At 41.3% G+C, this 16,573-nt stretch overlaps 2 protein-coding genes across 9 annotated transcripts in view; one reads left to right on the top strand and one right to left on the bottom strand.

Moving 5' to 3' along the window:
- LOC5511487 (COUP transcription factor 2) overlaps positions 1-14,230 on the top strand; it is a 43,757-nt gene extending 29,527 nt beyond the window's left edge. For 3 of the 8 annotated variants that reach the window (XM_032380831.2, XM_048728468.1, XM_032380829.2), the window contains 4 exons: positions 932-1,278; positions 1,615-2,928; positions 3,069-3,623; positions 4,130-7,929. In XM_032380831.2, coding sequence (XP_032236722.2) covers positions 1,623-2,928; positions 3,069-3,623; positions 4,130-4,377 — 2,109 coding nt within the window. In that variant the 5' untranslated portion in view covers positions 932-1,278; positions 1,615-1,622 and the 3' untranslated portion in view covers positions 4,378-7,929. Of the gene's footprint in view, positions 1-431; positions 620-931; positions 1,290-1,614; positions 2,929-3,068; positions 3,624-4,129; positions 7,930-13,706 lie in introns of those variants that run through there. The other 5 variants (XM_048728469.1, XM_032380830.2, XM_032380832.2 and 2 more) reach the window with 4 other exon arrangements.
- On the bottom strand, positions 8,827-13,709 carry LOC5511507 (mannosyl-oligosaccharide glucosidase). The gene is made up of 3 exons (XM_001631826.3): positions 13,394-13,709; positions 11,511-11,772; positions 8,827-10,771 (listed from the first exon to the last, which is right to left on the bottom strand). The coding sequence occupies exons 1-3, from the start codon at positions 13,693-13,695 to the stop codon at positions 8,909-8,911; spliced, it is 2,427 nt and encodes an 808-aa protein (XP_001631876.3). The 5' UTR covers positions 13,696-13,709; the 3' UTR covers positions 8,827-8,908.
- Positions 14,231-16,573: the final 2,343 nt, after the last annotated feature.

Raw genomic sequence — 16,573 nt, 5'->3', positions numbered from 1 at the left:
GTGCGTGTGAAATTGAAATAAGATAATACAATTATATCCTCATAACATAACATAAAAAAATATTTGCTAGATGAGAATAATAAAATGGACAATAATGTAAAAAAATACCAAGGATATAGAAACTAGCCTCACACAAATAGCTGACTTACACTTTTAAACCCAGAAACTATCTGACTTTAACACTTTTCCAAGTATCAATTCTGACTTTAACACTTTTCCAAGTAGCAATTTAACAACGACAAGTCTGCTCTCAAATTTACAGAAAACTCGTCGCTGGATAAAATTTAGTATCCGAAGGATTTCCACACCCGGGGTCCTGCAAACAAACCTCCTATTGTTATCTCCAACTGCTATATTTTATTGTGTTCCGTTGCTAGCGATTTATTTTTTAACAGGCTTTCACCCTCATGTGTTCCTTTTTCTATCCTTAGCCATCATTTTCTCTATTAACCCGGACCGTAAAAGCAGCAGCCCGAGTCTGTAATTTCATAACACACGCACCTAAAGCGAAGTAAGGAAATGCTTGTGTCAATCAAACACTGCACGTCACTGAGAGAAACATACTGTGCAGGCCAACCTTTATTGCCTTGGCTTTGTTTAAATTCACTCCAAGGCAGAGGTAATTAGTTCAACTCGGCATGAGTTCTTTTAACTTATTCACGTTGTCACAAGCAATAATGATCAATGAACCACGTGCTTTTCTTAACATTTCATCCCCAAATAGATGTTTTTAGCTATCTATATCGTCTTGTCCAGGCTTTGCAAGTTCACACCAATAATGTATGTCTTAGCAAAATTCTTCCGTAATTGGTCATTGGTCTACACTGCCGCATGCCGGATGAGCGAGAACTCTTTGCTCGCACGCAAGCATTGCCACAACCAATCCCATGAGTTCATTCTGTTACTAATTCTCTGGATGTATCTTTTGTAGAATTTACGCCCAGTTTGTGGTCTTGCGACCTGCTGTACCCCGTGCTAGGATGGACAAAACTACGGCTAGTGAGCTATTGGTCAATCATTCTACAGAGAAAACTGAGAGTGGCTCTATCTAGCGCCGCCAAGTTTTTGATGACATATTTAAAGGTCTTAATCTTTCGAACAAGTTAACGAACTCTCTGCTCAAATTCCTACAATCTTGTAAAATTATGGCTTATATATTCGTGGAAATCGCGCGGGCGTGATCCTGATGATAAGAGTAACAGCATAGGGAGTCATTGACAAGAAGATCTGAACTACGACCTTGAGATTCTATCCGCTTGACTGTTTCTACTATCTAGGGTATGTCGAAGTTGAAGTATGTACTGAGGCCCTTTGTATCTAGGTGACTTTTCTATGACTATTCGATTTTCAGTTGTGTTTACTTGTATTCCAAAGAGTTATGTAAAGGTCATGTTTCGCTACAGGACACATGGCACGGTATTCTAATGAAAAACAATTTTGAGTGTAACAGATTTCTACAACTCTTCATTTGTTAGCAAAATACACGAAAACGTTTTAAATGTTCTAAAATTCCGACATATCGTTCTAACACTGTTTTAATGTTTTAACATTATTTTTGTCACGGCCGGTATAAGTTGCTGCACAACTGTTTTATACCCCTTTTATTATGTTTAGAATTGCCTATGTCTTCGCTGTATGAAATGGAGAGCTATAAGGACAACAAATCTGAGTCTGTATCAGCCGTCTTCTTCCCGTTACCTTACGAGCCAAAAGAGACGAAAGACACTGATTTCGAGCGTAAGTGGGCCAGACTCTTGATGAAACAGGATTCTAGCTCAAGTGTGCGGCGTCCACGGCAATCCAAAGGCAGAGAAGAACTGACGGATTCTGTAAACGTGTTTCAAGGGACCCAAGACTTAAAGAAATTGTCAAAAGAGATGGAATCAGGTACTGGAACGTGGAATAGGTCCTCGGAGCAAACACGCTGTGGGACCGATTCGTCCCTGTTAAGGGAAAATCACCGAGAGGACAGCCGATCACGCAAAAGGTGCTTGAGTGAGGACGTCTTCGAGGGGATGGATCCATACGAAATTTGTGTAACAGATAGAAGTGCAGATCCCCATCCAAACATACGCACGATACCGAACATATCCCTCGGGGCACCATTCTCACGAATCAATATAAGCATCGTCCATCCTGGAAGAAAAATCAGCATACGGACACTCGAAGGAAGAGAAAGCTATTATCCGGTCCCTAACGACAGCACACAAGGCTTGGTTTCTCTTGGCACTAGAACACTTGTCTCTGGTTCCACCTCTAAGAGACCGTACACCGCCGGAGATTATGGATGGCCAGAGCAAGTAAACGGGTCGAGGCCATTATCCTTACTCCATTTAAATCGTAACTCTGCCTTTCAGAGATACAATCGAAGCCAAGAGAGATCTTTAGAAGCCAAGCGAGTTTTTAGCAGGCAAGGAATTCACAGAGACGATTGGCCATACGAGGCTCATCCATCCAACTATAACAGCTCACAATGGCAGCTCAACAGAGAACTCAACAAAGGAAGGTTTGAGCCAGAGTTTGTACAGAGTTCTGAAGTTCCACCCTTCCCAGCACGACACACCACCCAGGATGTCATACGAGAAAGACGTCCCAATCTCCCAACACAAAGATATAACTTTTACTTAGAAGACTCTAAAATGCAGCAGCATAGCAGAGGTCCTCGATATTTGAGCCCGGAGGCACCAATGGTCGATCCGACCACTCAATCCATCCCCATTTGCCTGGTCTGCAATGACCGTGCGAGCGGCCGCCATTATGGTGTGATGACGTGCGAAGGCTGTAAAGGGTTCTTCAAGAGGAGTGTACGCAGAAACATGGTATATCATTGCATGTTCCGCGAAACTTGTATCGTGGACAAGGTATTGCGTAATCGATGCCAGAAGTGCCGAATGGACAAATGCCTCGCCGTTGGAATGCAAAAATCCGGTAAGATTTTTTATGCAAAAATAAATGTGGAAGCACGGGTGGCCTAGTGTGTTAGCGCGTCGGCCTGATAAAAAAGAATCCCGAACAATATGCATCAGCAATGGCCGAATTTTATCCTAAACTGTTTCTTTTTATCTCAGCTGTCCAGTACGAGCGGCGTCCTCTAAGCTGCTCCACCCGGACCAGCACACTCAGCTCATCAAGCTCACATTCCTCCACCCTTAATAGCCCTGTCATGGACAAGTCAATTATCGGCCCGGAGCAAGTGCCTTTGAGCTTATCACTGCTCAACATCGAGTGTCCAAAGGACTCAATTGAATACCTATACGAGGTTAGTACGCGGCTTGTTCTACGTAGCATCGACTGGGCACGTGGGATTCCCGCATTCCTCTCATTACCAAGCCTGGATCAAATCACACTATTAGAAGCTAGCTGGTCTGGGATCTTTTGTCTTGGTGTTGTACAGTGTACAGAGATATTTCCTCTTGATGTACTTTCTCGACTCGTCAAGAAGAAGTTTGCGTGTGCTGATGACGACGACGCAGAGCATGATGGGAGGGGCGTGGCTTTTGTTAGCAAGTTGAGCCTGGGTCAGCGTCTTACTGCTATGCGGAATCTCATAAGTAGCATGCGTAGAATGAGTGTTGACGCCACCGAGTTTGCGTACCTGAAAGGGCTTTTACTTTTCGACCCCGGTGAGTACGATTAATAAAGTCACTTGAATGTGCAAGCGCTGCCACTGAAAATACAGTGACCTGTTCTCCTGCCCTTACCAAAGGAACGAACAAATAGATATTGGTTTCCGATGAAAGAGAGATCAGTAATTCTCGCCCACCTTTTCCCCGAAATCAATCTAGCAAGCCAAAACAAAATTTAATCAAGCTTAGGTTACTGAATGATATGTCTAAACTACGGACAAGCTGTAGAATGGCGAGTCTGTCTGCACAGGCGTGGTGGAAATAGGGAAATATACATTACAAGGATAAAATGGTATGTTTTTTTTCGAAGAAGGGCAAACGCTCGAACCGCCAGCAAAACAACCTTGTTTTCACAGAGGAGTAAAACACGCCATTTTCACCTTGTGTTGATTTCTTTTCAGTGATGAACCAAAACGAGAAACAAAACAAACGGCAAGAACCACAGATGTTCGGTCCCTATTCGCTTCACTTTTTATAAAATGTTGTTGATTGTTATTCTTCAGATAAAGCAACTGTTAACATAAAGCAGATCACCGACCTCCAGGAAACAATCAGCGAATCACTTCAAATCTATCTGAGCAAGAGACAACCTCCTGAGACCACGCGATTTGCCTCACTACTACTGCGGTTACCCGCCGCGCGCATGCTCACACACGAAGTTCTTGAAGAAGTATTCTTCCCTCCAGTCTTCAACAATTCCAAAATACTTTTGCTGATTGCTGGTGCAGTAGGTGATGCAGGGAGTACTTAGATCACTGCCAATCCCACCAAACGTGAACGTTCACGTGTTGTCGATTGATTCTCTTTTAGAGTTGTCTCATGTCTGTATACGATAAACGAAAGGTATCGATGAGCACATCAATGCTTGCCATTCGCGTGACATAAGATTGGGAAGGGCCGCCCTTAGCCGTGTAAGCGGTCTCAATTCTTATTGTGCCGCTGTAGCGATAGGGACTGTCAAACACTAAACGTTTGTAAGGTACAAATAAGCCAGTTTATTAACATATGAAGTAACAGTAGGTTAAGTCCTGGCCGAGCAACAGGTGAAAGCCAAAAGGTTACCCATGACAATCAATGGTAAAAATAACATGAAATTTGAAGGGCGGTCCTCTCCCTTTTCTATCGAACCTTGTGTATCCCACATGCTCGATAGGCACACAATCATGTACTCAGAGATGTACAAAAAGAGCATTATGTAAATAATAACATATCTATTTTCTTTGAGAGATCTATTTTTTTTTTGATATTTTAAGATTGTTTCGCTATTATTTTTTTCATATCTAGAAAAGTCTGATAAAGCTAGTTATTATATCTTTATAGTTATTAGTCTGAAAAAAAAAATATGTAAAGATAAATATACCTTAATTTTCCGCGATTTATTCGATGAGTTGTATTGATAGAAAAATTGGAATGTTAGATATCAACCAGAGATCCCCTATGTCGCGAACCGCATTTTCTCATAGATATAAAACAAATAGGTATAATCAAGCATAGTTTTGTAAAGTTGTCGTTTCCTTGCTTATGTACCTGTAAACAACTACTTTTTTAGCGGCATAGCCAGGATTTTTAACAGGAGGGGGCCCAAAAGGTCTCTTCAAGGCTCTTTTGTTTCATACATTTACTGTACTGTATTTGGCTGGTAAAAGGGGACGCCCGGGCCCCCTGGGCCACCGCCCTGCCAACGACCCTGTACTAATGCCCATAAACATTTAGAAGAATTTCAATGAACAGAATTCTGCAATTTATACGTTACATACAAATAAGCCATTGCGTTTTTTTCCTATCATTCTGGAATGGGAATGGTCAGTAGAGAATTTTCAGAATGGCATTCTTCTCAGGTACTAGAATAAGTGGAATGGCCTTCATTCCATTCCGAAATAGAAACGCGGGATTAACGAACGCACACTTATTCTTTTATTATCATTCTCATTCCGGAGTAATGAAAACAGTCGCGCTTAGATAGTTGTATAACGTACAGCTCATATTGGTCAACGAGCACTGTACTATACTTGAAGCTTATAGTATCATATTTAACAATTATTCGCCGAAGGGAAGTAAATGGCGGTGAATGGCGAGGCTATCCACTTGGCGGGGACTCAAGAAGACAAATTTTTCTTTAATCATTTTATCGAATTTCCGACATTGTTTACCTCTTGTCGCGTAACAGTTTTGTTGATGTTCATATCTGTTTTGCGATTTCGTTCGCTCTGTACATTGAGAACACCAAATTCATTCTGTTTATCGTAGAATTTTTTTCTTTCGCTTTGAATCCTCCACAGAACATAAGGTATATTCAACTAAAATACTTCTCTTGATTGTTGATACATTATGCAGGTTAAACTTTGAGTAACTTGTTGTTTCCTCCGTATAAAGTGACGATATGCTGCTTTCCTATGTCGCAAAAAAAAAAGAAATAGCAAACTTGAATTTGTCGCGCGCGTTGCAAAAATTGTCGAAAACAGCCGATTTCCGCAGCCGCATTTCGACAATGAATCTAGATTAATTTAAGCAAAAATTCTGTTTTAATTTAAAGCTCGATAACTTCGGGTGCGAAAAGCCAATTTCCGCAGCCGCATTTCGACAATGAATCTAGATTAATTTGAGCAAAAATTCCGTTTTAATTTAAAGCTCGATTACTTCGGGTGCGAAAAGCAAGTTTTTTTATGGTAATATCGAAAATCGACTCATTATTCCGAGCCTTAGCGGTGAATCCCGACATAGCGAGCCAATCAGCGCGTGTTTTTATGAAGTTCCCGCCAAGTATATATAATAAAGAGTATTATAGAGTTAGTAGAGCAATTTTTCATTATTCTACTGCTAAATAAATCGCTTTTGCCTTCAAACTAACAAAATTAATTGCATTTTGATTGGTAAAGCACTGAAACCAGAATGCGGTTCTCGTCGGTCACAGAATGTTGAAAAAATCGCAAAATACTTTAGAGGAATTCTCCGCCTTATTTGATGTGAGATGAGTAAATCACCTATTTCAAATGAGTCTGCGTTTCGAGAATCCATGATCCTAGCTTCGTTGCCTCCAGGGTATCAGATACATATATATATATATACAGGATATAGGTTTAGGAAAACCGTATTTCTTCTATCGCTTTTTTGCTTGTGAACGCCAGACTGAATTTTGGTCAACAACCTTACTAGCATATCTTCTTGATCGAAAGAGCAGGTTACCATCACAGCACATCATAGTAGAGGGAGATGGATAGGAAACCCAGCGAATTTGAAAGGACATAAACAATAGGCGCTCTCTGATGATCACGAACGTGCACAAACCAAATGTACAGTACCAAGAAAACATATGGACAAGATTTATAAACATATGAAAAAAACATTGTCGTTTGGATTTCTGGTACTGAGGAATTCTAGTTTCTTTTCAGAGACTTTCTCCATTGACTAAAGATGGTCACAGTAACTGCTTTTCTCTTCTGATTATAAGCCATAAAGTTTGCGAAGCACCTGCGGTACGGCAGCCTTAAGAATGAAAAAAATGCCAAATAAGGAATATATTAGTTTCCTTAAGGAACGTCCATTTATGATCCAGAGAGGGGCGGGGGGGGGGGGGGGGGGGGGGTGAATGCGTGATAATTTTGATAAAAGTAAGGGATAAATTTACACACACGCACACCTCCAGAAAACCGAAGAAAGAAGAAGCAAAGCCAGGAACGCAAACGACAATTAGTTGCCCCCCCTCCCCTTCAGGAGGAACAAAATTTTCCAGCCCCCCCCCCCCCCCCCCCCTCTTATGCTTCCCCGATATTTTCGCGTATTCGGGCACAAATCGTTTATTGGCTTATTTGAAACTTTGCTATTTTTTTTTTTACTTTCTTTTAATCTTTGTTAGTTTTATACAGCAATGTAAATGTTTATACAAGTGACGAGGCGTTGAGAGTAGAGCTCTATCTAACAAACTCGGTGAGCTTTTATGGCAAGTATAGAAGCGTTTGTACGAATCTACATCAACACTGAAGATTTTCATAAAGATCGAAGTGCGGTATTGATGCAAAAAACGATTCTTCTTTTTTTCCATATAATTTTTTGTACTGTACGCTCGACTTGTGCACTGTTATGGTCAGATAACTCGGAAGAGAACAATAACATGCCTCTTTGAAGTTCGCCGGGGTTTTCAACCCTCTACTAACTACTAACTATGAGCACATGTAGTTGTTGGTCTCGCAGTTTAGAGTATTATATAGACTTATTTAGACTGTATATAACATAAGTGCTTTTACTACATCGAAGCGCTCTATTAAGGCTATTAGGCTATAAGAAAATAAAAATTATTTTCATGAGATCTACAAGAAAATAACTGCTAACGGAGAGAGTTTTTATTAGCGAAAGGGAGAGAGGGCTATCATTACGACAAGGAAGAGAGGCGCTTTTATTAGGGGAGGGAGAGAGGCGCTATTATAAGGGGGAGCGGGTTATTATTATTAGGGTGAGGGAGAGAGGGCTATTATTAAGGGGGGTATAGAGGCGTTATTATAAGGGGGAGGGAGAGAAGCGCTTTTATTAAGAGAGGCGATTTTATTAGGGGGATGGAGAGGCGATATTATTAGGGGGAGGGAGAGAGGGCTGTTATTAGGGGGGTAGAGAGGTGCTATTATAAGGGTGAGGGAGAGAGGAGATATTATTAGGGGGAGAGGCGCTATTATTAGGGGGGGGGGCTCGAGAGGCGCTATTATTAGGGGGGGGGCTCGAGAGGCGCTATTATTAGGGGGGGGGGGGGGCTCGAGGGGCGCTATTATTAGGGGAAAGGTAGTGTATCTCTGTCAGGTTTGATACGGTAGCTCAGAGGAAGTTGGGTGGGGCACTACCTGATAGAAGTTTGCATCTCCCGATTATCAGCCGGGGTCTCGGTCCTACGTTTCACCTCATCCTCTGGGTAGAAAAAAATCAGGCTTAACAACTGGGTAGAAATAATCAGGCTTAACATATAGCTAAAGGCGAGGGGAGAGGGGCTTTCATAACAGGAACCGGGATACGCTTTTTCTCGGGTCGAGGGATTCGGATATTGGGAAAAGGACTTGGGAAAAACTACACACAGCCAAGCCATAGCTGGAAAATTCTGGGAGCTTCAGTCTTAAAAACAAGAATTTGTTAAGTGGTAGAAGCCAATTCTTCCCATCAGACGAGAACAGAGGATCAACAACACAATGCGCATATTCTTACGTGAAACAAATGCAACAACTGTTTTTAAGATATTTATTTGAGAAAGGTTTAAGAATGATTTGTGATTGTAAGACGAGAAGTGACTAATGCATTCCTCTTCATTAATACTGCTCGGCCATCATAAGCACCACAAGTGAAGACCAACCGGTGAAGGGGTGTGTTCCTTTGCCACGCCCTGTCCCGTCATCGTACTGCTCCCATACGAACCCTGACGTCACGTACTGTCGGTAGATATTACCGATGAGGTTTCTTCGCAGCTCTCCGTATATCTCCTTGGCGAAACTCCTATACGGACCGGGCGTGTTGCCGTAAAAGTGTAGAGCTCGCACTGATAGGAAGTTGATATTTATCCAAATAGATCCACGCCAGTAAGGGCCGTCGTGCTCTGTGTTGTATTTCATGTACAAGGGATCCGTCCGAGATAGAGACCGTAGTCCGTAGTCAGTCCATAGCTTGTCCGGATCACGAAGACCCTTCAAAATGGTTTCTAGTCTTGGGGAGTCGGGTTTGAGAATTTGAAGTAGAAAAGGGAACAAGCTGACATAGCCAAAGCTATTCACAAAACGAGAGGTGGGACCTGTTCGCGAGGTGACGATACGGACCATGCGAGTGGGTCCTCCAGGCTGAGTAGACCTGTGTACCAGCTTCACAAACTTCGTATGGTTACCAAAGTCGCTGTACATCTGCTGCCGGACCGACCAGTGGTACTTGTCGAGGAGTTTCACATCAGAAAGGTAAGCACTCGTCTGCTTGTAAGGGTCTGAGTTCTGGCCAACTGCCTCGGCAATGTCGGCCATCAGCCCTGCTGCGAATGCCATCCAACATCTGAGGTCAACGTGCCGCTCGATCTCCGAAGGGTGTGAGGCGCGGGGGTAGTCGTCCAATCCTGAAGTCAAAGTCTTGGGGTTTAACTCGCGGTCAGATTTCCCATCACGGCCATGCCAGCGGTAAGTTGAAGGTAGGGACCCTGTTTGAGTATTATTGAACCAACTGAACCAGGTCTTTAGGCGCGGATAGATCTTGGATAGGTAGTCCCTGTCGAGCACACCTTTGTCGATCATCGCCTTGATGGGTAGAATGAGAGTAGGGGGGTTTGCATTCTCGTTGTGCTGCGTGATGAATTCTGCTGGGACTTTAGTCCTCGCCTCGTCACCCAGTATCTGTTCCCTTGGGATCCAGCCTTCAGCATTCATGAGGTCGAGCCAATGGCCAATGATATCAGTACTGATGGAAGTGTCCCAGTGACTGATAAGCAGCTGGTGAAAGCCCTCATCCCACAGGAAGCCACGAGGAAAGAACGGTCGCGAAGGGACAGCAGTATAGAGAGGTGCCTCCCAGTAGTCTACCGGCTCCTTTAGGTATCGAGACACCACCCTAGATCTACCATAGAAATACCCGATACCCCCAAGCATGTTACTAAAGGCTGCTTGGGCGAAGCCTTTTTGACTGTGATCAAACCCTTTGGCTTTAAGAGGGAACTTCTCCTCAAATTTTGCATCAAACGCCTCTTTGTACTTGTTCAAAGTATCGGTAAACACTTCTCCTTCAAGCATGTCCGCTCTTGTGGCAAAACTTTCTGACTCAAACACTATTTCCATTTCAAATGGCAATTCCAGAGTCCATTGTTGGGCATATAGGTTAGTAGGAAGTTCGTTGTTGTTCTCGTCGTGTTTGCCCACGAATCCTGACAATCCTATCAACTGTTTCTTTTTGCCGAGTTTGACGTATTGTAGGCTTTGCATCACTATGTCCTTCACTGAATGGACATTTGGAGTGTGGGTGGCTAGGAAGTTGGAGAGCTTTACATTCTTACTTGGTCTGGGGAAATGGATGGAGAATTTACCCAGCTCTGGGGACTCCCCATGCAATACTGTCAGGGTTCTTTTGTGAATTTTAGGCTCCATGGGAAGGGAGTTCTCATGTGTGGTATAGAATATCAGAGATACTACTTGATTTGGGTTACCCTGGAGAAAAAAAATGGGAATAGTGTTAACATTTCCATAAATCTACAGATTTACAATGAATATAAAATCAAGCAATGCCGTCAATTAGCATCAACAATCTTGTACTAGGGCATTTTAAGTCTCGCAGATCAGTAACATAGACCGTCAAGAACCATCAATACTCAGTAAATGGAACTACAGTGGAACCTCGATTTTACGATGGCGTTCCTTTCTCCCGGCGGAAATACAGTGAAATGAAAAAGAAATTACCTCGATTTTACGATATTGGATGCAACGATATTCTCGATACAATATTACGATACAAACGTGTCTTACGTTAATCGATTTTTTTTTGACTTGACAAATCTTGTTATAATACAGATTCCAGTATCACAGAAAGTAGCTGTAAGTCTTATACAGAGTATAGTTACAATACTATTATTTTGTGAAAGTTGATAATTAACCCGACCTCGCTACAACGATATTATCAAAAAAATTATCAAAAAAATGAAATTCCTTAATATCGTAAAATCGAGGGCCTCTTTGCAGCGATACCTCGATTTTAAAATTCATTTTCTTTCTGCCAAGGCATATCGTAAAATCCAGGTTCCACTGTACATATGCAGCAGCCCCCACCCCCCCTCCCCCCTTCTAACCTCAGCAAATCCTGGGCACGCTCCTTGTAGTCATGTGTGGTGCAAACAGTATTGCTTTATTTCTAATTATGGACGGATAGAGAGGTGGCTTTAGCAATTCATACCCCTTCTCTTTTTCGACCAGTTATCCGTGCAGTCCAATCCCCTCCATGCTTTCCACCAAATCTCTTAGCAAAGTCTGTAGTGAGAATGAAATCTCGGTCAACTATCTCCTGGACCCCAAATTTAACACCATCGTGCTTTAGCCAGCCGTACTTAGGAAGACCATCGCCCTGCTCACATGTATGCCTGATTGACAGCTGCCCATCATGAGGGAATTGTGAGAACCACATAAGACCAAGCATCAAAGATTTAGGAGATCGGGTCCTAAAAATCATTTCCCATTGTTAAGACAAATACTGTGAATACAATGAATTAAACAAATTAAATGGACTAGTACTAGTATAAAATAAGGTTATATTTATGGTTTATATAGTATGTCAGCTAATGAACCATATTCTTAATGTATAAGATTTCACTTAACTTAATTATCAATCTCAACATTTATATCAATTTATCATTTCATTTCATCTTAATTTTATCAAACATTCATTGGTTGTATCACATTAAATAAAATATATATGATAAAATATTAAGAACTGTGACTGAATCTGCTTCTTATATTTTTGACTTTTGACATTGAATTGAGTGTATTTTCTAAAGGTTTTTTTATATAATTCCAGGCTCTGAGCAAATAAATATTTAATTTGTTTGCCTCCAAACATATATAGTGAAAGGCCATAACTTCCTACAACAGTGAAGCAGATTTGTAAATACATCCCATTTAAATCATTATTTCTTTGAAAATCTAAGGTAAAATTGTCTAAAAATCACTACAGATTATTGATTTTTGATACATTGAGGAAGTAGACCATAAGTAATTAATGTGTGAAAAAAACAAAATAGCATTTTGCCAATGCTATTATGCATGTTCAGGGTATTTCAGAATATTCTTATTTTACTTTTTGGGAGCTTGTCCAAAAAACTGTTCAAACACATATTTAAATAAATATTAATAACAAAAAATTGAGAGACTACCGTAGAAATATGAGTAGAAGTAATAAGGTACTAGTACCTATTATCGGCCACATCCTATTATCAGCCACCTAAAAGTTATGTAAAATATTTCATAAACTAAAAGAACAAGACGAAAAGTGCACATCAATTTGGAAAACAAAATCTGTGAAACATTTTATGACTGTTTATTATTTCACTTGGCTAGGAGAATTTATTGTTACACACCATAAAATAAGGCAAGAAGAAGTGTTTTTGATTTGAAAATGCAAGGAGGAAAAATTCCCTTAAAAATCTCCAATATTTACCAATCATGATGAATATCACACAGCAAATCTGCTTTTCTGTTATTGAATCAAAGGCGTGGGTGCATTCTGGCCTTTGATTCAACCTTGGTTTCATGTGATCTTTCCTTGTTTGGGCCTGGGTCGTATGTCAGTCGAACAATTCAAAACTAATTTGAGCAATTTGGCTGATTGTGAGTTTTGCTGTGCAGCTTGAAACATGTGCTAAATGCCATTTTTAAATCGCCTAGTACGAAGCCAAATGAAGTTTTAACTAGGATTGGATGGCTCATTTGCAAACTACATTTTAAAAGATTATTGTCCATGGTATTTTCGCTATAATGAGTAAGATTTTTGTGCTATTTTTACTAAAAATTGCAAGTGGCCGATAAAAGGACAGGGGTGGCCGATAAAAGGACAGCATGGCCCATAATAGGTCAACAAACCACTCTTCGCTAAAACGCATTCATTATCTTAATTGTAGAAATCAAGGATATTTAACCTAGGCTGAATTATTATGACAAATAGTCAAACATTCATTGTTATGAATATTGAAAGCTGAATGTTTTTTTGCGAGATATTTTAGCGTGAACCTAAAGTGGCCGATAATAGCTTACGAGTTCCTTATTAGAAGTAGAATTTAAAGGTACCTTAGCCCGAAGTACAAATTTGACCTATATGTTCCCCAGAATCGTCTTGCATCGGCTTTACTACTATCGATAACTTTCGGAGCGTCCAAGGGAGTGCAAAGCCTAGCTGCACGGCGATAATTCCACACAGCATACGTCGCGAATATACAAGCTGGGACTGCAATGAGCATACATAACCCGAGCAGAGGCCAAGCTATACTATCGGGGCCCTGACGATGTTTACTTTTTGAAAACTTTAACTTCGCTTCCTCCTGTTCATTTGAAATCTCAGGACTATGCTTAGGCCTTCGTTGACGTGCCATTCTATTTGCAGGAAAATCGCCCGGGTGGGGAGCAGATACAAGTGAAATTTCTAAAGAACGCGTGGCTTCCCGCGAGCAGCTAGTCCTCCATCTTGTAGTGAGCCAGTCGTATCCACGGACAGCGGTGTAAACACAGTACAACACAGGCTTCCCAGTTTGTGGGCTTTTTAATTTCACCTTTGTAGTGGTATCGTCTGAAAGTCTCTCGCGGCAGCAAAGAAGACTAAAAACCTTACGGCTTATATTGGAATCAATTATACGGTGATGAATAGTAAATTCAGTGGATTGCAAAACAATGAGAAGTATCTAATTATTGCATTCATATCGCATAGAGGTACTGTCAGGAGAGGGTCAAAGGTGAAATTCTTGTGGACTATTGCTACCCCGTGAAGCAAAGTATTGTATTTTATCGTTTTCATCACAATTTATGGCCTCTGTGGGAAATTCGGGTAATATTAACCTAGAGATAACGCGTACTGAATTTTCTACTGGTGTATATTTTATATATAAAAAACACATAAATTACTGAGATTTATTATTTTGACATGATCAATGATTAGTTTATCTGGTTACAGCTACAGCTAACTTGTACGGCCCAACAAGTCAATTCGCTAATAGCCGTTAATTTTTAGTCGCGTCCCCGGTAGCCTCCCTCGCAGGCTAGGGGCAGCGAGCGGCACCTGCCTAAGGGAGGCTAGGTTCCCAGTAGCGGATCTAGGGGGGGGGGGGGGGGGCTAAGGAGTTTAACCCCCCCTCTTTGGACTGCCAAAAAGCCATATGTAACAACCCCCCCCCCCCCCCCCTTTGTCACTGAGCCTCTGGTCCGTATTTGCTCTCTCAGTTGATACACATGCAAGGGCATACACCCCCCCCCCCCCCCCCGTTGTCACTGAGCCTGTGGTCTGTGGTCCGTATTTGCTCTCTCAGTTGATACACATGCAAGGGCATACACACCCCCCCCCCTTTGTCACTGAGCCTGTGGTCCGTATTTGCTCTCTTAGTTGATACACATGCAAGGGCATACACACCCCCCCCCCCCCCTTTGTCACTGAGCCTATGGTCCGTATTTGCTCTCTCAGTTGATACACATACAAGGGCATACAACGAGCCCCCTTACCGAAACACGTTAAAATGGCATACTTCGTCGCTTGAATATGTTCTAATGTCTAAAATATTCATTTTAAAAGTTGCTGTGGAAAACTATCTGTTCCTTTTTCCCAGGAGGGACCATATCTTTTCTTTCCCAGCTGGCAGTGGTTTGGCATTTTATACCCAGTCAGCAGCGGTTAGGCATTTTAGCACATGAATACTTGCCCGCATAGCCAGTCGGGACGATTTTTTTTTTCGAGCAACCGCTTCAGCGCTCCAAAAAATATTCCCAGCACAACTAGCTCGACTCCACAAATTTGCCAGCACAACTAGCTCGACTCCACACATTTGCTAGCAGAACACTATTCGGGACGAATTTTTCCCCACCTGCATGACGATTGCATCGCTGCTACGGATAGTCCCGCCCAAGTGACCAAAGCTCGTGTCGACCTAATAGGGATGCTCGAGGTATTTTTAGGAGTCTAAATCGGGCCTCGTATATTTTTAGGGGTATCTGAGAAAAAAATATGCTCTTCTATGGTATTTGTATGGTATTTATGGAACTATCTTGTTATTTTAAGGGTTCACAGATAGTAATAATAATAATAATAATTTATTAATTTATATTGCGCTTTTTTCATATAATGATCAAAAGCGCATTACAATATAACTAAATGTTGAACTAATATATACAATAAAATTTACAATTATAATCGAAAATAATATGAAATAACAGATTCATAGGAAAAATATTGAATAAAAAAAAAATAATAAAAATAAAAATATCTTTATATTGATGATTATGCGATATCAAGTGTTAAAAGCTAATTTAAAAAGATGAGTCTTAAATTGCGCTTTAAAATTAAAGATACTGCAATTGATGGTGCGAAGATTTGCAGGGAGAGCGTTCCATAATGTAGGTGCAGCAACACTAAACGATCTGTCACCGAAAGACTTCATCATTTTTCCTGGGGGGTGCATTAAAGAAAGGCCCTCATTTGAGCGCAGTGAATAGCGCGCGTTATTCTTAATTCTAATGAGATCAGTTATGTAACGAGGAGCTAGCCCCTGAAGAGCTTTGAAAGTGATTAGCAAGATTTTAAATTTAACCTGATACCTTACAGGCAACCAATGAAGATTTCTTAGCACAGGCGTAATATGATCGTACTTTTTGCATGACGTGAGCAGCCTAGCTGCAGCATTCTGCACCCTTTGCAATTTACCCATTTCTCGTTCTGGTAGTCCATAAAGGAGTCCATTACAAAAATCTATTCTACTGATAACAAAGGCATGTAACACCATTTCTAGTTTATCCCTAGGCAAAAATTGGCTTATTCTCTTAATATTGTGCAGCCAGAAAAACGCTGAACTACAAGACTTAGAAATATGGGTCGACATAGAAAAATGTGAGTCGAACCAGGCACCAAGATTGCGCACTTCTGAAACGGGCATAATATCTATATTGCCAACACGAACTGAACAATTATCTACTTTCAACAGCTGTTGTTTCGATCCGATAACAAGAAATTCAGGTTTATCGTCATTGATTTTTAACTTGTCCTGGTACATCCAAGTACGTAAGTTATTGATGCATCGTTCCATAGCATCCAAAGAATCCGCTAGGTCCGTCTCACTATTGGGATCAAAAGATAGATAAAGTTGTGTGTCGTCAGCGAAACAATGTGCATCCGGCAGATGGGCTTGTACTATCTCAAAGAGCTTGGAGGTGTAAAATACAAACAGAAGCGGGCCAAGACAGCTGCCTTGTGGGACACCAAAACGCAGATCA

The sequence above is a fragment of the Nematostella vectensis genome, chromosome 6, assembly GCF_932526225.1.
Source record: "Nematostella vectensis chromosome 6, jaNemVect1.1, whole genome shotgun sequence".
NCBI classification, from domain to species: domain Eukaryota; kingdom Metazoa; phylum Cnidaria; class Anthozoa; order Actiniaria; family Edwardsiidae; genus Nematostella; species Nematostella vectensis.
Note: the sequence above shows the minus strand (reverse complement) of the source record. Positions and strands in the feature narration are given on the sequence as shown.

Excerpts from the sequence above, each read along its gene's own strand:
- LOC5511507 (XM_001631826.3), bottom strand. The coding sequence starts at position 13,695 with ATGGCACGTCAACGAAGGCCTAAGCATAGTCCTGAGATTTCAAATGAA. Across the intron at positions 11,773-13,393 it reads AATTTGTACTTCGGGCTAAG|GACCCGATCTCCTAAATCTT; the intron begins GTACCTTTAAAT and ends AATGATTTTTAG. Across the intron at positions 10,772-11,510 it reads CTGGTCGAAAAAGAGAAGGG|GGTAACCCAAATCAAGTAGT; the intron begins GTATGAATTGCT and ends TTTTTTCTCCAG.